General features: G+C 36.2%; 1 protein-coding gene across 1 annotated transcript in view; it reads right to left on the bottom strand.

The window, feature by feature from the left end:
* Positions 1-18,289, bottom strand: part of LOC123840037 (ovostatin homolog 2-like) — a 48,316-nt gene extending 30,027 nt beyond the window's left edge. The window contains 14 exon segments of the mRNA XM_045869790.1: positions 46-216; positions 219-250; positions 1,459-1,696; positions 2,511-2,669; positions 3,005-3,114; positions 4,677-4,788; positions 8,164-8,281; positions 12,138-12,222; positions 12,698-12,866; positions 14,641-14,661; positions 15,105-15,157; positions 17,009-17,213; positions 17,725-17,908; positions 18,225-18,289. Coding sequence (XP_045725746.1) covers positions 46-216; positions 219-250; positions 1,459-1,696; positions 2,511-2,669; positions 3,005-3,114; positions 4,677-4,788; positions 8,164-8,281; positions 12,138-12,222; positions 12,698-12,866; positions 14,641-14,661; positions 15,105-15,157; positions 17,009-17,213; positions 17,725-17,908; positions 18,225-18,289 — 1,722 coding nt within the window.
* Positions 18,290-26,001: the final 7,712 nt, after the last annotated feature.

The raw sequence follows: 26,001 nt of genomic DNA, 5'->3' as shown, positions 1-26,001 counted from the left end.
ACTGCTCCCTGCTCTCGCAAGACAGGCAAGAAACAGAAGCGTCACCTTGTTTTTAAAGCACTTGTCAACCTGGAATCTGGCACTGTCAGCCACAATTTCCCCGCTGGGGTGAAGGGTGTAGACCAGCATGACAGCCACGGGAGCCAGATCAGCACTAATGTTCATCGGGAATGAGAAGCTGCCATTCCAGGCTGTGTAAATAGGAGACGGCGTTAACGGATACAGTGCCCGAAGTTTCCTGGCTCACTGGCTACACTTAGCTAAAAGAGAATGGCTTACGGAAAGGAAGAGCAAATTGGGCTTTATTTTAAAGGCAAATCAATTAAATAATGGGAACTATGTACACAAATAAAAAAGACTGCATCATTTAGGCATTGACAATATTTGGGTTTTGGACATCACTTTTCTATAATGCGCTTGATAACCTGGCTATAATAGAAACAAGGAGAAATCTTTCTTTGAAATAGTTGGAAGGATATCCTGGGCCATACTACTGCTTTGTAGCCACCGACCATTAACATTAAGTGCTCTTCCTAACCTCCTGACTCTACCCCTATAACATTTCCTTAAAAGGAAAAAAAAATGAAGGCAGAGTCCATAGTAAAAAATGAATGCATTATGTATGCCTTTGTTTCTGATTTCCTTCTGCCCGCTGAGGAAGATAGCTGCTTTCACCATCACCTGTGCAGAACAAAGAAAACAAAATGTGTAACATTATACTATTTCACAGATATTAAAAATCGATATGAATGGTCTAATGAGAATTCTATTCCAAAGAGAGGTAGCTTCTAAGAACAAATATAAAAAGTAGACTCGACACAATTTGGAAAAGAACACAGAAACTATGATTAACTGAAAGCCTATTATGTGCTAGAAACTTGGTGAATAATACGCAGTGTACTGTGCAAGGGGGTATACAAAGCTCTGAGTTACTTAGACGGTCTGGCTTCGAGTAAGACAAGTCATTTCACTTCTTCACCACTGTTTCCTTATTTGTAAGATGGAGACATCCCTAGGGCAGAAAAGTCTAGCTTTTCACTTGCCTTATAAGGACAGAATGGATAAATATGGGGACAGAACCAAAAGAGCGAATTCCTTTTACTGCTTATCCAAATGAGCCTTGCACCTTACTCTCTGGTATTTGCCTAATGTTGTACTCTCCTAAAGGGTCATGAATCCTTGATATGAGTTATAATAGAATGCTTAAAATAGTAGACTCTGAATAGTAAGTTTTTCAACCTTAGGGAAATTGAAATTGCCTTGGATCTTTTTTATGTATCTGTTTGCTTATGTTTATGTGTTCATTTACTAGTTTCTGTTTGTTCTTAATAGATCCAATAGTATTCCCAGCAAAGTGAGAAGGTTGGCTCACTCAGATACCATGGCATGATTGACATACCCCTTCCAAGCTGCACTGTGCTAAGCAGACAATTAGACAAGACCCAAGGATCCATCAACTGAGGCTTACCAAATAAAAGAAGTTGATATTTGAATCATCCCTATATGCTTCCCCATTTAGGGAGTAATGCACGGTAACAATCTTCTGTTGATTGCATCTAAGCTGCTTTGGCTCAGGAACAATCTTCAGGAAGCTATTGGTTCGGGAGTAAAAGCGTGAAACTGAGAAATAAGCGTCCACATACTCAGGTGTTAGCCAGCCGGAAGGATAGCAGTTCATAGGTCGGATATATGTGGCCTGATAAGAAAAGGAAAACAAAGGATCTTAGAGCTATAAAGACCCTTAAAGACAGGGATTATTCCAGAATGGAAGGTTTCTTATCGCTTCAAAGTAGAGAGGAAGGAACCTTAGCTTGTGGCTGATGTTTCAAATATCAAGTTACTGGAAGTAAAATAATAACACTTCCCTCTTTTTTGTATACAAAACATGACCATAATTGTATGTATATTTTATTAGGCCTATGCTAATTTATTTTCACTTTGTAATTGAAGTCAGAGAATAGCCCCCTGTGTCTTTCAGCTATATTTGTACATGGACAAAGTGTTTAACTCCAAAACTCTATTTAAGAAGCAGAAAAATAGACATCATAGTATCTCCCCTATCTATGCATCAAATGATCAAAAGGGAAAAAAAGGCCAAATTATCTTCATGAACTATCTCTAGTTTCTCAGAGGAAAATATTGGCTGGTAGAGACTTTATAACAATTGTACCAGGCCATTATCTCATCCTCTTGAATAAGTATTCTCATGTATTATTTAATGAACAAATAAACATATAAAATACTCCAAATTTTAAAACCTTGTTAAAGGGTAGAGGGACAGAGTGTCTAACAGACTTCACATTGAGCGTGGAGCCCAAAGGGGGCTCCATCTCACGACCCTGAGATCATGACCTCAGCCAAAACCAAGAGTCAGATGCTTAACTGACTGGACCACCCAGGTTCCCCTAAAATATATTCTTAATGCAAATGATCTTTTAAGAGATTCCTTATGTTCAAAACCCTAACACTCAAGTACTTTGTGGGATCTCGTCTACTCTTTGATGTCTTACTTTCAGGTTGAACTCTTGATCAAATATATCTGAAGTGTCAATAGAGAACGGAGCTTCCCCATTCTCATCTGTGGTGTAGTTTCCTATAATTCTGTTATTCAGCTCCAATTGCAATAACTTGTTCACCATCGGTACATTATCAGGACCAGAAAATTTAAGCTGTGCACAAAAGAAAAAAAATAGCATTAAGTTTTAAAACTCAAAACATCACATTTCTACAGAGAAGGAATTTTTCTATTCCTAAGTGTGATTATTTATTTGTAATTTTATGAAATTCCTATAGACAGAAAAACGTGCTATTAAATAGATACATAAAATGGAAACAGCTATACTTTTATCTATTGCTTTCCCCCTGGGAATTTTTCTCATCTATCAGATGCAGTAAGGCTACAAATGTGTTACAAAAGTAGGAAAAACGTGTCCAGAAATTTTCAAAGGGCAATCCATGATCCCAGAAAATGAAACGAGAACATGTATTTTTAAGTCAGACCTACAGTTCCAAAATAAGAAATTCCTCTTCTATAGAAAGGATCCATGTTCTCAAAGCTCACACTGCCAAGCAATTGAGTGATAAAAGTAGAAGCTCTTTCACTGATCTGCACACCTGAAAGAAATGAAAAATAGTATAAGGGAGGATGCATTGTTTGATCAAGACCCTCAAAAGAAAAAACAGCTTAGAGGACATGCACAAACTTCTGGTACACAGAATTACATTCTTGTTCTACATTGAAAGGGAGGTGTGGATGCTTTGGAGCATGCTCCAGAATACTCCATATCTATGTGGTTATAATATACGTCAAACTGAACAATGTAATTAATATGAAAGTATTTGAATCAGAAGCAGGAGAAAATGCTTTTAATTTCCTTCCTCTGATCATTCTCCTCAGTTCTGGCTAATAACTCCTTTTATGACACAGAATTTCATAGACATCTCTAGAATAAGGCTTTCACTTCCTTTATACCTTTCCTTAGCCTACCAGATAACTACGCTTTTAGACTTTTGCCGGATAAGAAAAATATCTGAAAGCAAAGTAAATGGAAATGCACTGTGGTATCAGCAAAGCATGTGATAAGCAGAGGTAAACACATCTAGCTAAGTTACCATATGAATGTGACAAACATCCATAATGAATGCCATGACACAATTGATCAAGTACATTTATATAAAGCACTTTAATATAATATTATCCCAATAATTTTTAATTAACAAGAAATAATTAGTAATTGAATCTGGTTTTCTCCACCCCAAATTTAATTTCACTTACTTTTTTTCTTTTCCATTCTTGTAACAGTTACTTATTGAGCACTTACTACGTGCAGTCTTGTAAATGTCTCATTAATGTTTTACACTTGCAAATGTCTCCATTTGTATCAAATTAGAGGTTGACAAACTTCTTTTTTTAAATTTTTTAATTTTTTTTTTAAAGATTTTATTTATTTATTTGAGAGAGAGAGACTGAGAGAGAGAGCACACATGAGAGGGGGGAGGGTTGGGAGGGTCAGAGGGAGAAGCAGACTCCCTGCCGAGCAGGGAGCTGGATGCGGGACTTGATCCAGGGACTCCAGGATCATGACCTGAGCCGAAGGCAGTCGCTTACCCAACTGAGCCACCCAGGCGCCCAGACAAACTTCTTCTGTGAAGAGGATCTCATAGTTACTATTCTAAGCTTGTGCACCACAAGGCGCACAGCTATTCAACCTTATAATTGTAGCTCTTGAGCAAAGTAAACAAATGTGGTCCTGTTCCAATAAACTTCACATCAGTAAGCAGGGAGCTAGATGTGACATTCTAGATATTGTGATCTCTTGTATTAAATCAAAGATTAAACCCTGGCAATTGGTTATCAACTGACTGACACAAAGTTAAAGAGAGATCCATAATTTATGAGCTTAGCTCTGCTACTTCAGAAGAAGGATCCTTGTTCTGATTGATGCAGGCACAGAAGCAGTTACAAACACTTGGCATTTACATAATTAGTTTATTTTACATATTATGAGGAAAGTCTTTTTCAAAAGCAACCTTCAAGTTGACCTATTGACAGCCATACTCCACTTGACTATGTTTAACAATGAATGATCTCTATTTGGTGAGTATTGATAACTCGATAAACTTCTCCCCAGTAAGCTGTGTATATCCCCAGGTTGCCCATAAAGTGCGATCATTACCTGTCCCAAATTCCGTAACTGTTACAGTGGTATGAAATGACATGAAAAATTCTGTACGGTAGAGTTGGAAGACTTTCGTATTTACAATTTGAGTGATACAACCGTTTCTCAACTGAAAAATGAAGAGAAGGTATAATGAAAAGATTAGGGATTCAAAAGTCTTAAAAGGATGTAGAGTTTTAGCACAGATTTCTAACTGCCCCCCACCACCCCATGGCTTCATCCCACAAACTTGTTGAAATGACCAAGAATTGCAAAAGAAGGGGTGGGAGTTCATCAGCAATTAAAGCAAGTTAAAGAGGTAATGTAATTTTTACAGATTTCAGGGATACTCTACTGAAAACAACGTAGATGAGGAACAAATTAAAGGATGAGTCTGGAACTGAATGAAATTTTAAGAATTAGAGATTAAAATCATCTTGAGTCTTCAAGTGTGTAACACCAAAACACATTTTAAGATAAACTGTTCATTTAAAATAAGGAAAAATCTGTAGATAATCTTTCATTAGTGACATCAAGAATCAGAGAAATATAGATTTAATTATATTTTAAAATAAACAATGTCTATTAATTCTAAATTTAAAATGTTAGAGGGATAGATCAATTCATTTGATTCTCAAAACTACCCTATGAGCTAGACCTCCATTATATGGATGAATAAACTGAAATACAGGTAGGTTATGTAATCTGCCCAAGGTCACACAGAAAGCGGTAGCTAGGCATTCTGATCCCAGAATATGCGCTCCTCTGAACTATCAGCTGTAATATTCACAACAACAAAACAGATAATTTTACTTCATCTATTTATAATATGGATTAAAAAGAAATATAAAATGTAATCAGAAGATTCTTAAGTGCCTTGAAACTAAGAGAAAAACACTTTTCAATAATCCCCGAGTCAAAGAGATAAAAATCTTAACATTAATACCAAGGAAAAAAGTGCTTTGCATGAAAATCTATGGTATTAAGCTACGGTTAAAAGAAAAAGAAAAACACAGTGTGTGTGTGTGTTTTCCAAAGGTTTTTAAATTTATTTGAGAGACAGAGAGAAGGAGAGAGCGAGGGTGCGAGCAGAGGGGAGGGGCAGGGGAGTGGGAGACACACACTCCCCACTGAGGAGGGAGCCACATGTGGCTCCATCCCAGGACCCTGGGATCACGACCCTAAGCCGAAATCAAGAGTCGAGGCTTAACTGCCTGAGCCACCCAGGAGCCCCACACAATGTGTTTTTAACAAAAAGAAACAACTAACCTTTTTTAAACACAACAAAATAAAATTTTAGGGTAAGGAATGAATATGTTGAAAATAAAAATAAATGATTTAGGAACACAAAAGTAATATCAGAAAGAAAATAATAAAACAAAATCAGAGAAAGTCAGAGAAAGGCCAATAAAATAAATGAAACTTTTATGAACGTGATTTAGAATAAAGGAGAGCAAAGTTGTAAAAGATTAGGTGCTAACACAACCGAATATCCATTTGGAAGAAAACAAAATGTCTTATTTTAGACTATAATCAAAAATTATTTTATGTTGATTAGAAACATGTTTAAAATCTTAAAATGTTTAAAGAGCTGTATGTACAACACGGTGGTAAGTGAGACCTTTTTCTGAAGCTGAGAACTTATAAACATTAGGAACTTTGATATCTCAAAAATAACACAATCAAAGTCAGTATTTAAATAACAGACTTGAAAAAATTTGCTTAGAGGATGGAGGGTAATATTCATAATAAAAGAAAATTTCAATTTCACATGAACAGGGAAAACGGATAATTAAGAGTTCTTAAAAGAACAAATTCAAACAGATAACAAAAATATGAAAATATGTTCAAACTCATGAGTAATGCAAATTAAAACAAAATGAATTTCTATCAAAATGGCAACATTTTAAAAACTGCTATATGTATATGCTGACAGTAATTTGGGAAAAACACTGTTCTCACATGTTGCTGACAGGAATCTGAATGCTTAAAAACATTTTGGACAATAATATGCTAAAATTTTTAAAAATTAAAATTGGATGTATATATAATTCTATCTATCTATCATCTATCTACTTTGACTCATGGAACCCACTCCAAGGAATCTATATCAAATAAGTAAAACCACTCATATATAAGAATAGTTTTAGCAGATTATTTATTGCTTTATGTTCACAATGGGGGAAAAAGGCATTAGCTAAGAGAACACCTATCACTTGGTAAAACAGTTAACTAATGTCTGTTATAATCACACCATGGAAAAATGCACTGCTGATGTGGAAAAATTCCACCCTGCCTTTGCTCGCCTGCAATTCCTATCTAAAAGATTTCTGCTTGTCTTGACCAAATATTGATATTTACCTAAAGGATGTTCATCAATTTGGTGAGTAACTTCAGGACAATCAGACTTAAATTATAAACTGAGGTGTATACGAATTTCATGTTCAAAGTCCAAAGTTGCTCCTCAAAGAAATGGGCAGAATTGTTTACTTAGGTGAAGATGCTGCAGATGGGGAAAGGAAAGGGCTTCAAAAATGAACTCAAATCTAACGTAATACAAGTAGATACTCTGAATTGCAGGTTTTGCAAGTGAACTTTTTTCAGAAGGACAATTCTAGGTTGCATGGTGTGTACAATCAGGGATTCATTTATTTAACAGATGACTAATGATTCCACACAGAAAGATCAGAGAGGTTAGTAGACAGTATATAAAACAAGAAAACGAGTAAGATTTTTCAAATTTAACAAATCTATGAATCCATAGGTGGGTGACAATTTACATGGCCTGGAGAATAAGAGACTACTGGTAGATGTTGTATTTGCTCTTCCTTCTTCACCTTATCTAGGTGAAACCTCCATTATCCACAAAATGAAAACAGTGTTGTTAAGTCCCTTTTATAAATGGAATTGTAGAGGCCAAGCGCAGTCCTCCCCAAACATGCCACTTTGGCATATTGATTATGTTATATAAATGTTACTTCAGAAACAGCCAGTGCGAGGACACTAAGACCCTCCTTGGTCCCCATGAAAGCAGGAAACAAATCTCCCATATGAAAGGCACTCTCACGGCACTAAAAAGTAAACAGACATCCTTACCACTAGAGAGAGGGATTTGAAAGCCGAGAAAGCTGTGGAAATAAACCTTGTTCCTTTTTTCCTATCTACTACCTCAGCCCAAATTCCAATTAGAATTCCCTACTAATTAAAGCTCCTAAACATCTGTTTTCTTTATCCTCTCAATTCCTCACAAATTTATTGTCTCTTTGTTTAAAAAGTATAAAAACTACCTGCCTTGGTCATTTTGTTAGATCTCAGTTTCATTATGGGGCCTCCATGGGCACCTAATAAAACTTTGTTTTTTTTCTCCCGTTAACCTGCTTCATGAAAATTTAATTCTTAGTCCAGTGGAAGACCATGAAGGGTAGAGGGAGAATTTTTCCTTCTCTACAGAATGAAATGAACAAGAACTTTTTTTTTTTTTTTGAGTAAAGATGATGATCTGTACCTGTGCAATAAATTGTTCACATATTTCATGGTTGTTGTTCTCACAATTCCCAGAGGAAAAAAATTCTCTGCACACCCGGATTTGGGCTTTCCCTTGCACAGGCTGGCCATACGTGTACCTGGCAGGAGAAAGCGTACATAATTATAGATGAACAATACCATGGGAATATTCTATGGGCTTCTTCAGAAATTATATATGAAATCTGTAATCTGTGACTACTCTAATGACAAAAATCAATTGGGAATCCTCATCTACTGGTTCTATCTTCCCCACAGAATTTGGGTTAAGTTAGGCACATGATCTGTTATGAGGATTCAACTGCTTTTCAAAAAATCAAACTCAGGGGGCACCTGGCTGGCTCAGTTGGTAGAGCATGTGACTCCTGTTCTTAGGGTCCTGAGTTTAAACCCCATGTTGGGCCCAGAGCTTACTTTAAAAAAGAGAAAGAAAGAACGAAAAAAAAAAAAAATCAAATTCAAGGTAATGTAGAATCTAAAATCTCAGTAAATAGAATTTAATGATTAAATTGAGTTTTTACAATTATATTTTAGTCTAATAGAAAAATTATAAAAATTGCAGCACTTTTTTTCTTTAGCAGAAAATATATATGCATATAAGTAACATGTGGATTATTCAGGATCTTAGAAAACTTCTAGATCGATACTTTAAACAATTCTCATTGTGCATCCAATAAATGTAGAAGGTAGGGAGATTGGCATAAACTAGATAAACTTTGATGAAAGGTACAATGTTTTAGGGGTGGGGTTAAATAAATATCTCATTTTCTCCTAAAACACACAAAAAACTACAACACAAGTTTTTTTTAAAGTTTCAGAGAGGCAAATACAGTTGATTTGGGTTTTTTTGTTACTTGAGGATTGTTTCCACTAAGATTTAGAAAAACAGTTAACAAATGTGAAATTAGTAAATAGTAAAACTGAATATAATTACATTTATCAATTATAACATTTTTCCCCTAATTGTTGGACACTAGTATATACCCGATGTTTATGTAGATTATCTCATTTATTTTTTTAAGTGATTCTGAGATGTAGGTGCATTATCTCATTGTACAGATTAGTATAATTGAGATCAAACAACTCACTTCTCCACACTGTAAGATATGGAATTAAAATTCAAATTTAGATCTTCCTCACTTCCCATAGTCCATGCTCTTCACATTCCACTAATTAGTTTTTCTCTATTTAAAAATTCTCAATGCTTCTGAGACTCAACCCAAATCACTAAAATCATCTGTGAGCTCTAAATATCAATTACATGAAAATAGAGGCAAGGCTAAGATCAGGCCACAAATGTTATACTTGCACATATCTTGTTAGTTCTTACTGTCTTTTGCTTACAAAATAAAACTCTTATTGTAGTATTATCTATGGGTTAACACATGCCCATGAAATACGTAGCTCAAATTTTCATACAGATCAGAAAGAATAAAAAATTCTGAATAGATGTGTGATTTGAAAAGCTTTTGGTAGATACCAATGCATTTTATTAAAATCCCTTTGCCTGTAGGTAAGTTTTCTTCCCTTCTAAAAGCTTAATTCATCTTGGAGGTTGTTGGCTAAAATAATCTGATTTGCTGTTATTTTCTCTAGCTGTCCCAAGTTAAGTCCGGGGAATACTAAAGAAACAATGCACAGACAGCACATACAACCTGAAGTAGGCAACTCATTCACTCCTGTTCACTCCTGGACATACTGATTTCATTCCTTCTGTTCCTGCAGCCTGCCCAGAAATAACTTTGTAGCCAGCAGAGCTTCTGTCTCAACCACCTGGTCCTGTTGCAGGATATCATTATTGCTGATACTGACATACTACTTAATGTCAAATCTACGTGGAATGTAAGGTTAAAGAAGTGTCAAGAAATCCCAATTCCGTATCAACATTTAGCTTAGCACGTCTCTTACAAAGGCGATACTTGATAAATATTTTGGCTCTCCTGATATGTGCGTTGTACTTTTTTAGCATAACACTGGGCCGATGAATTATAGGTGTTAATCCCATTGACAATTCTGGCTCCGGGTAAGGTTTTACCGGTAAAACTAGTTTAGGATCCTGGAGTTTTTGAAGCTTATATTGATTATCCCCTTATTTTTAACACACATAATCTCCATCTCTCATATATTACATTCATAAGATTCTGGCACATGTCAGCTACTCCTCCCTGAAACAAAAAAATATTGTTATGATTTCCCTAGAGTCCAAAGGACATTGTAAAAAGTGTCAGCCTTTTACCCAATATGTCTTTAAAATGCCTTTAATATTCTCCAAAATACTTTGAAAATGCTAAAAAAAATATTTTAAATACTTTGAAAATGCTCAAAAGGAAGTAATTTCCATGTCATCAATTAAATAGTTTAAACAAATATGTTAAATATTAAATTTTTAATTGTTTATATAAATTACAACAGAGGTCTTAGTTAGGAGAGTACCTCTGAAGCCAAATAACATTGGTCTAAATCCAATGCTAGGTCTGCCATCCAAAAGGTCTATTAATGTTGATAAATTATTTCAATTCTCTGTGTCTTGTTACCCTTCTTTCTAAACTAGAGATGATAATAGCTCTTGTCTCATAGCATTGTGGTAAGAATATAATGAATGTAATGCTCAAGGCAGTAACTGGCATTCAGTAAATATTAACTATATTAATTATTATTAGAAATTTGAGAAAAGGCATCACACCTTTAAAAATATAAAAGACATTAGAGGGGCGCCTGCGTGGCTCAGTCGGTTAAGCGGCTGCCTTCGGCTCAGGTCATGACCCCAGAGTCCTGGGATCGAGCCCCACGTCCGGCTTGCTGCTCAGTGGAGAGCTTGCTTCTCCCTCTCCCTCTGCCTGCCTCTCTGCCTACTTGTGCTCTCTCTCTCTCTCTCTCTGTCAAAAAGATAAATAAAATCTTAAAAAAAAAGCCATTAGAAATAATTTCTCAAAAAAATGAAAATTTCTCAAGTCATATGAATTTTTTTCACATTAAGAGGAGTCAAATTAATCTTAATTAAATTGATAAAATATCTTCTTTCCCACTATGACATTTTCAAGAGTTTCTTTTCTTTCTTTTTTTTTTTTTTTTAAATGAATACACCAATGATGGTAATGATTCAATGAGGCAGGCACTTCTGTATCAGCTGTTGGAATTTATGCTGACACAATGTATTTAGTGAGTAATATGGCAATCAAAACCTGAAAGAGTGGGCGCCTGGGTGGCTCAGTCGTTAGGCATCTGCCTTCGGCTCAGGTCATGATCCCAGGGTCCCGGGATCTAGCCCCGCATGGGGCTCCCTGCTCGGCGGGAAGCCTGCTTCTCTCTCCCCCCACCCCCCCATCCCGGCTTGTGTTCCTGCTCTCACTATCTGCTATCTGTCTCTCTGTCAAATAAAATAAATAAAATCTTAAAAAAAAAAAAAAAAAACACCTGAAAGAGCATTATACATTTTGTCTTGATAATTCCAATACTGGACATCTTTCTTAAGTAATTAATTTTTAATTCAGAAGCTACTTCTTATACACAAGGACATATACTATAATAGTATTTCTTACTAGGAAAACAAAATCAAATAGCCTATATGTTATATAATAAAAGAAAAGTTAATTTGGTATGGCCATATAGAGATATACTCATGTAGCAAGGAATTGGAATTCATGAAAGAGTGGATGAATATGAAGGCATGTTTTCTTAATTACAGTGGGTGAAAAAGTATGATTGCAGTTGTGCAAAATATTCACAAAAGATTAGAAGAAAATAAATCACAACGTAAATGGCAATTGGTAGAATTAATTACATGTAATTTCTTATATTTTTCTTTATCTTTTCCAAATATTTTACAATGAGAATTCATTACTCCTCTAATAATCTTAACGTAAGCATATAAGTAATTGAAGTTACATGGCTAATTTTATTTCTCATTCTTTCTGAGCTTTGTATTGACCTGTGGAGTCAAATCTCCTGAATACTTACTTAGCACATACATTCACTTGGAATTCATCATCCGAAATAGCTACTGTTTGTGGTGCACTGACCTTAACTTCAAACCTGGGCAACACTGGAAATACAAAGAAATAGACTTCAGTCCCTACAATCACTGGTGAGAAAAACTTATCGCAATCTTGTAACTAAGTATGCCTCTGTGCACAACATTGTCCTATGTATGCATCTATATACACCACGTTTCAATTGCCCCAAATTCTGTGTAAGTGATAGTGTCTTTCTCTTTTCTACTCTCAGAACTTCACATTTTTTTTTATTATAGTTTTTTACATCATGTAGTAGATTGTCAGGATTCTAGAAGATGAGATATTTCCTAGGTAGAAGAGTCAGGGGTTAGAATCAGGCTATGGGACAAGGAGTGAAGAACAAGAAAAGAGAGATGATAAAGCAGAAAACCCCAAGAAAGGAAAATGGCAGAAAACTAAATCAAGCCTCATCGACTTTTGCCTAAATCTAACATAAAAAAAAATTTTTTTGAGTCCTTTGAGCCCTGCATTTATACAGAACAACCATAAATAGTATTTAGTTACCGTATCTATCAACAGTAAATTGGTGTGTCAATGTCTTTCCTGATTTTATTCTCACAAAAATAGAGTAATCTCCAAACATTGGTTCTGAAATCAGTTGGAATGAGAGTTGGGTTATATTTTGAAAAGAGGTCACATTTTGCCATTGAAAAATTCTATTGTTTTGAGGATCCTAGAAATAAAGAAGAAGTAAAATCAGAGGTCATAAAGAGTATTAGTCTTTCCTTCTTTATTTTGGGTATTTTCTGTACTTAATGTAAGTAAAGAAAATTACCATTTTATTGAACTAATACCTCACACTGTAAAAATAACATAACTTTCTCAGGTATTCAAATTCAATTAATATTAATATTCAATTAATATAGTATATCTCTGGTAAACACCCCCTAAAATAAGAACAATAACCTGTAATAAATGCTTTGGATTTTTGTCTTTCTGAACCAGAGCTGCATAGTTAAAAAAATTTAAAATTCAATGTGTCTGCTCCAGAGTAGTGCTTTCCAAAGTAGAGTGGACCCACACCAGTAGAAGCATATGGAGGTATTTATCCTAACAGATACTTAATAAAGATTGTCCCTGGTGTTTTATTTGGTAAACAAATTGGTCATGAATTTTCACACTGCATGCAAAAGCTGTTCAGTGGAAGTTCTATAATAAGAATGGATTGATAACGCCACCCTTACCCCTTTACTTGCTTTTAGTATATTGCAGCTTATGTGAGCCAGGCTCACATAAGTTCTGATTAAAGAACTCCTGATAAAAAGATTTTTACAAAGAAACAAAAATATTATTTACTACTCACTTAATTTTTTTTCCTTTCACCTATGATAAAGTCTAGAAAACTAAATTAATTTTCCAGGCTTCCTTTCAGTAAGGATTGCCCATGTGACTAAGTGTTGGCCAACTGAAAATAAGTAGAAGTCACTGGGAAATTATTTCTAAAAGAATCAGATGTAGCTGACATTGAGAATAAAACAATGCACAGAGCATGGCAGGGAGGTTAAGTAGAAGAAGCCTGGATCCTTGGTAATACTATGCTGTTCCCGTCCCCATCCGCGAGCACCTACACTTAGGCGTAGCAGTTTGTGAAAACAATAAACCTTTTACTCGTTGAAGCCAATGTTAGTTAAGCTCTCTGTTGCTTTCAATGAAATACGACACTGGCTGAATTAGGATGTGAAGATAATACTATTTACGGATTACTAATGACGTAGAAAACACGGAAATGGCCAACTTGATATTTATCCTACTAGAAGGATGAGCTATTTGCCACCCATATAACAAAGTCAAAAAAAAATTCAAATTATAAAGAAGCCTATTTGAACTAGGCATTTACATACATGTTCATTAATGAAGATCTCAGTGTATTAACGTTTAGACTGAGTTAATAATAATGGTACATATTGCATGTAGAAATTAAAATGCATATGTTGGAGTTGATTGATACGAACAATTTACTGACAGACATAAGATTTGAAATGAGTTCGAAAGCCACACTACTGCAATAGAGATTTGAAAGCGAAGTGTCCATTTTGTAATGATATCACCTCATTTATTTCAAATCTTTAGCTGTTTATGTTTTCTATTTCCTTACAACAACATGTGGTTAAATTAAGATTGAGAAGGGCCAGTAGCCCAAACTAAGCAATTTTAAATATAAAACTCCCTTAGAAGGAGCCCAATCTTTTATTTTCCATGAAAACTCATCACTGCACTTGCCACACAGGACCTACACTAAACGTGGCAGCCCTTTATTTACATCTTCATCTGATGCCTTACACTGTGTATGGAGATAAAGGTTTTTCTTCCCTTTATTTCAGTTATCTTAGTTTCTAACACATGTAAGGAAAACTAGACACGCATCATTATTTATCTGAATATTTAAAAAATGAGTGCTTTCAGAAAATAGTTAATCTTGAGAAATTGTGATGAAGCGGATCGCTTACCTGAAGTGTGATCAATGGATACTGAAAAGAAAAAAAGAACCTGCAGGTTAATATTGTAATAGCGCTTTTTTTTTTTTTTGCCAGATATTGCATTATTAAGATTATCTGACTTAGTGTTGAAACAGTCTTAACTCTCCCAGAAGACAAAATTTTTATAGCTAAGCATGCCAAGAAAACCCCAAACACGAAGGAGCTCCTGAACCTCATCAGGGAAGTCGAAAGCTGGTTTCATGCAACCCATCATTCCCCCTTATATGATGAGAAGACCTAAAGAAGTATAATTCACTCACTATAAAGGGAAGTTTTCAATTTGGGGGTCAGCTTTGAAACTATGCCTGTATAGTATTCCATGTCAGAACTGATTTCCATACTTATAGAAAGCTTCCTTGATGACACTTTATACAGCAATGGATTTGTTTATTTTGCTTTGATTTAATTGTACCATTAGAAAGTATTGAACTCACCAAATCCTCAACAGGTCTGAACTTGGTATCCAGTGTCACAATGCGAATTTGTACTAAAAGAGAAGAGGAAGAGGGCACAATATTTTTTCTTGTTATTCCTCTCCCAGGCTATGGTTGCTTGTAAATAGATATAGAAATTAATTGTCTTGCTATTACAGAATGCTATACTCCCTTCGCCCCTAGCTCTCACTTGACCCTTTGAAAGTTGGGTTCTATTTGGAAAGATCTCTTATTACACATTTGTAATTCCTCTGTTGCCGATTGCTCTGTTATTACCAAAGCTGACAGTAGCTGCTGCCACCACCAGAAACTTCTACCCTAAATGCCCACAGGGATACCTTAAAAATTGGTGCCGGAATTAATCATAGAAAGACAAGTGTGAAATATGTATAGTAGGAGTTATACTCCTCCTACAATTTTCCTGGAAAAATATATTAATGTTAGCAAACATTAAATTAATTTTAGTAGAATTCCAGAAAGACCATTTTAACTACCTTTGTTTTTTGTTTTGTTTTGTTTTTTATTTTTTTTTTAAAGATTTTGTTTATTTGACAGAGAGAGACACAGCGAGAGAGGGAACACAAGCAGAGGGAGTGGGAGGGGGAGAAGCAGGCTTCCCGCTGAGCAGGGAGCCCGACGTGGGGCTCGATCCAGGACTCTGGGATCATGACCTGAGCCGAAGGCAGATGCTTAACGACTGAGCCACCCAGGTGCCCCCATTTTAACTACCTTTGTATACATAGCTGTCATCATAGCTTTTAACAAGCCGAGAGAATGTAACGCAGCAAAACATCTCACTGTATGAATTCTGTTTTAATTCTTTTAAGTAAATCATACAAATATACAACATTAGAAGAAAATATATAGATGCTGTCATCCAACCCCCTAAATTTATAAATGAGAAAACTGAAAATCTCTAAGAGCTGAATTTACTTGGCAAAACCCAATAATTTATCAACAGAGCCAAAACAATGACCACATCCTTCAGAATCCTAGTTTGGTGTTCTTTCCGCTACCTTTTATTTAACACAATAATAAAGAAAATTAGAAGGACTCTGCTCTGCTTAGGTGATGAGATTTGTGATTATTTCTACTGGTATGAATAATAATAATAATAACAATAATAATATCATTTGCAAAGTCTTTACTGGGTGCTAGGTACTATTTTACATTGACTATCTTATTTTACTCTCACAATATTTCTGCAAGTGAGTCATTTTTAGTATCTCTATTCTACAGAGGAAAAAAAAATGAGTCTAAACAGCGGTTTAATTAGCTTGCCCATTTGGTAAATTATGGGGCAACAAGTGAAACCAAATAATGGTTTGCTCATAGTCATTATATTATGGAAGTCTGTCACTAGAATTTTTAAAACGTGAAAGTGGCATGCACGAGTTTAAGAAGCCAAGCAATTTTTTTTATTATGTTATGTTAATCACCATACATTACATCATTAGTTTTTGATGTAGTGTTCCACGATTCATTGTTTGTGCATAACACCCAGTGCTCCATGCAGAATGTGCCCTCCTCAATACCCATCAACAGGCTAACCCATCCTCCCACCCCCCTCCCCTCTAGAACCCTCAGTCCGTTTCTCGGAGTCCATAGTCTTTCATGGTTCATCTCCCCCACCGATTTCGCCCCCTTCATTTCTCCCTTCCTACTATCTTCTTTTTTTTTTTTTTTAACATATATAATGTATTATTTGGTTCAGAGGTACAGGTCTGTGATTCAACAGTCTTACACAATTGTGTAAAAAGCCAAGCATTCAATTAATGGAGTTGGAAGGCACTGTTTCCTAACTGATCTGGACAACCAGTAGAAATTCTAGAAATCCACAATCCCATAACATTTTAAACTTAAGACTGACATTCACGTGTTTGGATTGCTTTAAATTTGAAGACTGTGTTCCTGAGGCCAGTGATACAAAGGAAACATGCACATTGACTTACTATTCTCTCCAGGTTTGTAGATGGGTTTATCTGTCTGCATAAAAGTTACCGTCTCCTCTGAAGTGAGTGCTACAGATCTCCTCTCGAAGATTTTAAGCGTCTCTCCTTTAGCCAACAATGTCACAAAAGCCAACTGCTCAGAGGACTTCTGAGAAACCTGTTTATGTTAAAGAGCAGAGAATGGGAAAACAGTTTTTAGACATTAAGCTGGTAAACAATGTCTTAATCTGGTTTTTTAAGCTAAGAGCCTCCAGAGAGCACATTGTTTCTTAACAGGAGGTGTGGAGACCACTTTTTACAATTCCTTTATTGAGCGTGAGGACAGTTTCTAATAAACTTATTTTTATGTCTGCTAGCCTTCTATTTTCTTTTTTCCTTGCCCTGAGTCCCAGTCTTGCTTCTCTTTACCTGGATTCTCTTTCCTCATATTGTTAAATGGTTCTGTTTAAAAAGCAGTGATTGCATTTTATTATAACTTCCTGTGAAAGAAAAATGGCAATATTTCACAAGTTTTGTGGCATGGATTCCTCTCAGGAATTCTCTAGTTCTACTCCCTAGTTTCCACAATTCATCCCAAATCAAAATTTGTTATCTCTCTTAAAATGATTTTTATGTAATAATTTCATCACCCCAACAGAAGCACTGAAAGGGCAAATCCAGTGCCTCACCTGGAAATCTGCACAAGCATAGAAGTTATCCTCTTCCACAGACTGATCAAAAATTGTGGTATTGTATCCATCATATTCTAAGACGACACTCAAGGATATGGATTCATTAAGGTTTGGAAGGTGGAGACAAGCCTTTTCGGCAGAATGACTCTGCATCACAGAGGAGACCCATAGGATATACTTTCTATGCAAAGAAAGTGATCAACACTTTAAACAAGTGTAGCAGAAATGCAGAACATGCATAAGAAACAATTTTAGCTTATTGAAATATTTCTAAAGCATTTTTCATTGTATTAAAATAATCTTGAGTATGCAGAGAGTTATCTTAAGAAAAATATGTCCATTCCCTTCATACACTTGTTTAGAATTCATAAGGCAAACCAGCACTCAGTCGCAGAAGTTGAAATGGTGAAATACAATCAAATTTTAACACAGAACGCATTTAATAAGGTCACTTTGCTAGTACTATAGTAAGAATAAAGGGTATAACATTTCCTTACGGTTCTGAGGCCACAGAAACAGCAAAATGAAGCCAAAAGGTGCTCAGAAAAATGATGGGCACCATTTTATCCTGGTGTCTGAACAATAAAGACTTAAAGGTAAATACTCAATCTCTCTCTTTCTTTCTTAGTATATGTTAGCTGCCCCAACTATCCACTTTCTTTTCTTCCTTCTACTGTGCCTCACTCTGTACCTCTTTGCTTTTATAGTAACCCACAATGAAGGATCAGCTACGTTTTGGAACAAGTCACAGAGGACCCACCAATCACATTTAGATGGCCTCTCGCATTACTTGGCTGGGTGGGGTGCGAGGGAGGGGTGGTGGTGGTGGTGCTTGTCATTTTGTATACAACTTCCTTCTCAAGTTCACTGAATGCTGCTCTCTGTTTTTGGAATCAGCAGCACAGGTTGGGCAGGAAGAAAGAGAAAACAAAGAAAGCAGTTTTGTGACACGTGGGAGTTCATTAGTTTAATTTAGCATTTCCCTCCCAGGGCTGATCGCAGTATCAAAAGCAGTAATAGACAGGAATTTGCACTTGGAAGAAAAATCCCTCTCGGAAGAGCTGTTATCATCCCAATTGCCAAAAGGTAAATTTTTCAGGCTGCTGAGAAAAGTAGTATATCTGATGTTGTCAAAACACAGATGCAAATAGATATCTCAATATAGGCTCATCTTACAGATAATTGAGACTGTTGTTATTTTTTTTTATAAATTCCTAATACAGAATACAACATTTAAAATGTTGATATGTGGTCAACATTTACTACGATTTTCTTAGTAAGATTTTCTTTACAGTGTTCAATATCCTTTTCTACCCTAAATATAATAAGAAAAAAAATTAAAGAAAAGGTAATAAATATATGTGTGTGTACACACCTACTGATCACTTCTAGCCCCCCCCCCCCCAAAAGGGCTTTATCATAATTTGGTTCCAAAACATTTCTAAAAGGAAAATGAGCCATGCCAAAGAAACTCACGATCTCTTGACTGTGTCTCTAGTGTGTTAATTTTCCCACTTGTCTTCTTTTTTTAAATTTTCTTTTTTCTTTTTTTTCTTTTTCTTTTTTTAAGATTTTATTTATTTATTTGACAGAGAGAGAGCACAAGCAGGGGGAAGGGAAGGGGCAGAGGCAGAGGGAGAAGCAGGCTCCCCACTGAGCCGGGAGCCCACGCGGAACTCAATCCCAGGACCCTGGGATCATGACCTGAGCCGAAGGCAGACACTTAGCGGACTGAGCCACCAGGTGCCCTTTTCTTTTCTTTTCTTTTTTTTATAACATATTTTCTGTTTCAAGTATTGATGGAGTTAGAACATGTGGTTTGAAGAATGTTACATTGTGTCGAGAAGAGAGAACTGGTTTCAGTCTTTATTTCTAAAAGAAATAGGCCGGCAGGCAACAGGGCAAGGGCAAATACAAAGTGAAAAACCATAGCAATTATACAGATGAGGAGCTGTGATGAGGTAGTAAGAGGCCTCAGGAATGTGAGAGCAAGGGCTGCTTGGAGACCACACTTCGTATTCCACTGCTGAAGTGTGTTCACAAAGTCTCTGACCATGTTGCTCTCTCAGTACAATTCCTCATTTCTATGTAGGACTTTTGTTTTTGTCTGCCTTTTCTCTATTCCTGCATAAGAAGTCAAATCTCTTGAATTCTCTGCTTCAGTGTTAATCCTCAATTGTCGACCTGTCCTGCCAGTTTTATGATTTAATTTCTTTTCACTGGAAACTCAAACTGTTCATCTCTGTTTTTGACCAAATTCTTAACCTCCGAGAGCCCCTCAAGCTTATTATTAGAGCACTCTCTCCACTCCACTCCCCAGACTCATAAGATCAATCACTAGCTTCCCGAACAATTGAAGCTCACCAGCTTTCACTCACCAGTTCAAGGCAGACAGCCGCCACAAGGCAGATTGTTTATAGATCAAAGCAACTAATTCTTTATTCCCAGGGCTGATAAATCCAAAGGATTGAAACTTCTCTAAAATATTTGCATTTTCCAAATGTAAAACTTTCATGCTGATTTAATGACTCTGTTTATCTTAACTTTAATCAAGGCAATTTACTGCTAACAAAAATGTCTATTTTACCCAATTATCTTAATTCATCTTTGGGACTAACATGTTTTTTACAATATTGCTTTCCCCAAATATAATTTTATCTGATTAAAGTGGTCTTCAGGTTAATGGGCTCTTGTCCCAGAGACTTCAGGTATTAATCCCACCTTACCTATTGAGTACTTGCAATGTATAGGCAATAGTGCTAGGTTCTAGAGATCAAAAGATGGGTAAGACTCAATTCTCTAAAGCAGTTTATCTTCTAGTAGAGAAGGGAATGAAGAAAGGGAGGAAGGGAGGATAGAAGAAGATAAGGAAGAAAGAAAAGAAAGGGAGGGAAGAGAGGGAAAGGGGGAAGGACATGGGAGAAGGGAGGAAGGAGAGAGAGGATGAAGGAAGGGAGGAACTACAGACAAGAGAGGGTATTTCCTGAGCACTCTGTATGTAGCAGGCAGGATACTAGGGGCTGATAGTGACAGTATCTCACTGAATCCTCAGAAAATACAATTTTAAATGTATTACTTATTCTTCTTTTACGAGATAAGAAAATACAGTATCAGAAAAAGTCATTAATTTTCAGAGTCTCTCAGACAGTAAGTCTGGGAAGAAGTTCTTTTAACAATCATACATTGAATGAGATCAAAGGGTTATGTTCATAGGTAAGAATATGAAAGGACATGGATTAATATACTATGTTCTAAGTTCTCAGTAGGTTTCTGCTGAGCAAAGGCATATGCTATGGAAAACAGATATTACATCATCATTTGACAGATTCAATACTGTTTAAGTTATTGGTATTTACTGCTAAGGGAATAGCTCTATTCACTTCATTCAGTATGTATTTATTAAGTACCTACTATCTGCCAGAATTGTGGTAGATGGTAGGAATGAAGAGGTGAATGTAAGTTTTGGAGTTATCATTCCATTAGGAAGGGCAGAGGCTCAATAACTAATAATTCATTACAATCATGGTAAGTATCACAGAAGAGAACAACAGGGCACTATGGGAATGTATGTTGGGGAGTACTTAGTATTAAACCAGATCCTGGTGATAAACAGATGAGCGAGCCCACTTCTTTTCCTAGAACAGTTCACTGTCCACTCTGCAGGATGTGTAAGCACAAAATGCAATGCCATGTGATAGAAAAACTACTCTATATTGAATCCGTGAACAATGCTCAATGGAATCACATTAAAACAATAAACTGGAAAGTTGGAAAAGAATTTAATAAGAAGGCTTTGAGTTGGAAATATTAACATGATTATGAATTTTCCAGGTATAGTAGAAATTAAAGAAACTATTACTGATGTAACAGCTTTAAAAAAGTTTTTTTTTTTAAAATTCAAGTATAATTACTGTACAGTGTTTTATTAGTTTCAGGTGTATAATATAATGATTCAACAATTCTATCCATTACTCAGTACTCATCATGATAAGTGTACTCTTAATCCTTCACCTATTTCACCCATCCCTTCACCCACCTCCTCTCTGGCAAGCACGTTTGTTCTCTATACTTAAGATTCTGGTTTTTTGAATGTTTGGGTCAACCAAGAAATCAAAGAAGAATTTAAGCAATTAATGGAAATCAGTGAGAATGAAAACACATCGGTCCAAAACCTATGGGATACTGCAAACGCGGTCCTAAGGGGAAATACATAGCCATCCAAGCCTCACTCAAAAAAATAGAAAAATCCCGAATTCACCAACTAACTCTACACCTTAAAGAACAGAGAAAAGGCAACAAATGACGTGTAAGCCATGCATTAGAAGAGAAATAATTAAAATTAGAGCAGAAATCAATGAATTAGAAACCAGAAACACAGTAGATCAGATCAATAAAACTAGAAGGTGGTTCTTTGAAAGAATTAATAAGATCAATAAACCACTGGCCAGACTTATCCAAAAGAAAAGAGAAAGGACCCAAATTAATAAAATTATGAATGAAAGGGGAGCAATCACGACTAACACCAAGGAAATAGAAACAATTATTAGAAATTATTATCAACAACTATATGCCAATAAACATGAAATGGAGGCCTTCCTGGAAACCTATAAGCTGCCAAGACTGAAACAGGAAGAAATGGACAACCTGAATAGGCCAATAACCAGTAACGAGATTGAAGCAGTGATCAAAACCTCCCAAAAAACAAGAGTCCAGGGCCTGATGGATTCCCTGGGGAATTCTACCAAACATTCAAAGAAGAAATAATACCTGTTCTCCTGAAGCTGTTTCAAAAAATAGAAACAGAAGGAAAACTTCCAAACTCATTCTATGAGGCCAGCAGTACCTTAATCCCCAAACCAGGCAAAGACCCCATCAAAAAGGAGAATTTCAGACCAATATCCCTGATGAACATGGATTCCAAAATCCTCAACAAAATCCTAGCTAATAGGATCCAACAACACATTAAAAGGATCATCCACCATGACCAAGTGGGATTTATCCCCGGGATACAAGGGTGGTTCAACATTCACAAATCAATCAATGTGATAGAACACAGTAATAAGAGGAGGGAGAAGAACCATATGGTCCTCTCAATTGATGCAGAAAAAGCATTTGACAAAATACAGCATCCTTTCCTGATTAAAACTCCCCAGAGTATAGGGATAGAGGGAACATTCCTCAAGCTCATAAAATCCATCTATGAAAAACCCACAGCGAATATCATCCTCAATGGGGAAAAGTTGAGAGCCTTTCCCTTAAGATCAGGAACACGTCAAGGGTGCCCACTCTCACCACTGTTGTTCAACATAGTACTAGAAGTCCTAGCAACAGCAATCAGATAACAAAAAGAAATAAAAGGTATTCAAATTGGCAAAGAAGAAGTCAAACTCTTTCTTTTCACAGATGACATGATACTTTATGTGGAAAACCCAAAAAACTCCACCCCCAAATTACTAGAACTCATCCAGCAATTTAGTAATGTGGCAGGATACAAAATCAATGCACAGAAATCAGTTGCTTTCTTATACACTAACAATGCAACTGTAGAAAGAGAAATTAAGAAATGATTCCATTTACAATAGCACCAAAAACCATAAGATACCTCGGAATGAACCTAACCAAAGAGGTAAAGGATCTATACTCTAGGAACTATAAAACACTCATGAAAGAAATTGAAGACACAAAAAGATGGAAAAATACTCCATGCTCATGGATTGGAAGAATAAACACTGTTAAAATGTCTATGCTACCCAGAGCAATCTATACCTTCAATGCCATCCCAATCAAAATTCCAATGACATTTTTCAAAGTGCTGGAACAAACAATCCTAAAATTTGTATGGAATCAGAAAAGACCCCGAATCGCCAAGGAGATGTTGAAAAAGAAAAACAAAGCTGGGGGCATCACGTTGCCCCATTTCAAGCTATATTACAAATCAGTGATCACCAAGACAGCATGGTACTGGCACAAAAACAGACATACAGACCAATGGAACAGAATAGGGAGCCCAGATATGGACCCTCAACTCTATGGTCAAATAATCTTTGACAAAGCAGGAAAAAACATGCAATGGAAAAAAGACAGTCTCTTCAATAAATGGTGCTGGGAAAATTGGACAGCCACATGCAGAAGAATGAAACTCGACCATTCTCTAACACCATACACAAAGATAAACTCAAAATGGATGAAAGACCTCAATGTGAGACAGGAATCCATCCAAATCCTAGAGGAGAACATAGGCAGTAACCTCTTTGACATCGACCACAGCAACTTCTTTCAAGATACATCTCCAAAGGCAAGTGAAACAAAAGCAAAAATGAACTTTTGGGACTTCATCAAACTAAAAAGCTTCTGCAGTGCAAAGGAAACAGTCAACAAAACAAAGAGGCAACCCACAGAATGGGAGAAGATATTTGCAAATGACACTACAGATAAAGGACTGGTATCCAAGATCTATAAAGAACTTCTCAAACTCAACACCCAAAAAACAAAGAATCAAGTCAAAAAGTGGGCAGAAGAGATGAACAGACACTTCTCTGAAGAAGACATACAAATGGCTAACAGACACATGAAAAATGTTCATCATCATTAGCCATCAGGGAAATCCAAATCAAAACCACACTGAGATACCACCTTACACCAGTTAGAATGGCCAAAATGGACAGGGCAAGAAACAACAAATGTTGGAGAGGTTGTGGAGAAAGGGGCACCCTCTTACACTGTTGGTGGGAATGCAAGTTGGTACAGCCACTTTGGAAAACAGTGTGGAGTTTCCTCAAAAATTTAAAAATAGAGCTACCCTATGACCCAGCAATTGCACTACTGGGTATTTACCCCAAAGACACAGATGTAGTGAAAAGAAGGGCCATATGCACCCCAATGTTCATAGCAGCCATGTCCGCAATAGCCAAACTGTGGAAAGAGCCGAGATGACCTTCAACAGATGAATGGATAAAGAAGATGTGGTCCATATATACAATGGAATATTACTCAGCCATCAGAAAAGATGAACACCCAACTTTTACATCAACATGGAATGGACTGGAGGAGATTATGCTAAGCGAAATAAGTCAAGCAGAGAAAGTCAATTATCATATGTTTTCACTTATTTGTGGAACATAAGGAATAACATGGAGGACATTAGGAGAAGGAAGGGAAAAATGGGAGGGGGGAATTGGAGGGAGAGATGAACCATGAGAGACTATGGACCTGAGAAACAAACAGGGTTCTAGAGGGGAGGGGGGAGGGGGGATTGGTTAGCCCGGTGATGGGTATTAAGGAGGGCACGTCCTGCATGGAGCACTGGGTGTTATATGAAAACAATGGATCATGGATCACTACATTAAAAACTAATGATGTATTGTATGGTGACTAACATAATATAATAAAATTAAGAACTACAAAAAAAAAAGATTCTGGTTTTTTGTTTGTGTCTTTTTTTTTCTTTGTTCATTTGTTTTGTTTCTTAAATTCCACATATGGGTGAAGTCATATGGTATTTGTCTTTCTCTGACTGACTTATTGCACTTAGCATTATACCCTCTAGATCCATTCATGTTGTTGCAAATGGCAAGATTTCATTCTCCTTTATGGCTGAGTAATTTTCCATTCTGTTTCCATTCATCTATGGTTGGACACTTGGGGCTGCTTTCCATATTTTGGCTATTATAAATAATGCTGCAAAAATCATAGGGCACATATATCTTTTCGAGTTAGTTTTTTGTTTTCTTTGGGTAAATACCCAATAGTGGAATTGCTGGATCATATGGTAATTGTATTTTAAATTTTTTGAGGAGCCTCCATACTATTTTCCACAGTGGCTGCTCCAGCTTGCATTCCCACCAACAGTGAATGAGAATCCCTTTTTCTCCATAACTTCACCAATATTTGTTGTTTCTGAAATAACAGCTTTTTGAAGAAAATTATAGAACTCTAATTAAATATTATGTATATTTAAAAATAATAGGTTCAGTATTGGTGGAGGAAACAATGTGGTATGGAATGACATTCAATAAGGAGATTGAAAAAGGTTGTGGTTGGCTTGTGAGAAGTCTTTTTCTTGTGTTAAGGATACTGAATGTTATTTTGAAGGGTAATGGATATAATGACTCTGTACTCCATGGAAAACAGAGAGGAATAAAATGGTGGCAAGAGAGCCATATATAAGTCTGCTCAAAGACTATTCTGAGTTACAAAGGTAAGGGACTGAACAATGGCAGTATCTCAAGAAACATTTTTTACACTCCAGTTGAGTGCCATTGCAATTAGACAAGA

Source organism: Mirounga angustirostris, unplaced genomic scaffold (genome assembly GCF_029215605.1).
Source record: "Mirounga angustirostris isolate CCGP_5_RB_7025 unplaced genomic scaffold, mMirAng1.0.hap1 SCAF_5, whole genome shotgun sequence".
Lineage (NCBI taxonomy): Eukaryota > Metazoa > Chordata > Mammalia > Carnivora > Phocidae > Mirounga > Mirounga angustirostris.
The sequence above is the reverse complement of the archived record's forward strand: the minus strand, read 5'-3'. Positions and strand labels throughout refer to the sequence as shown.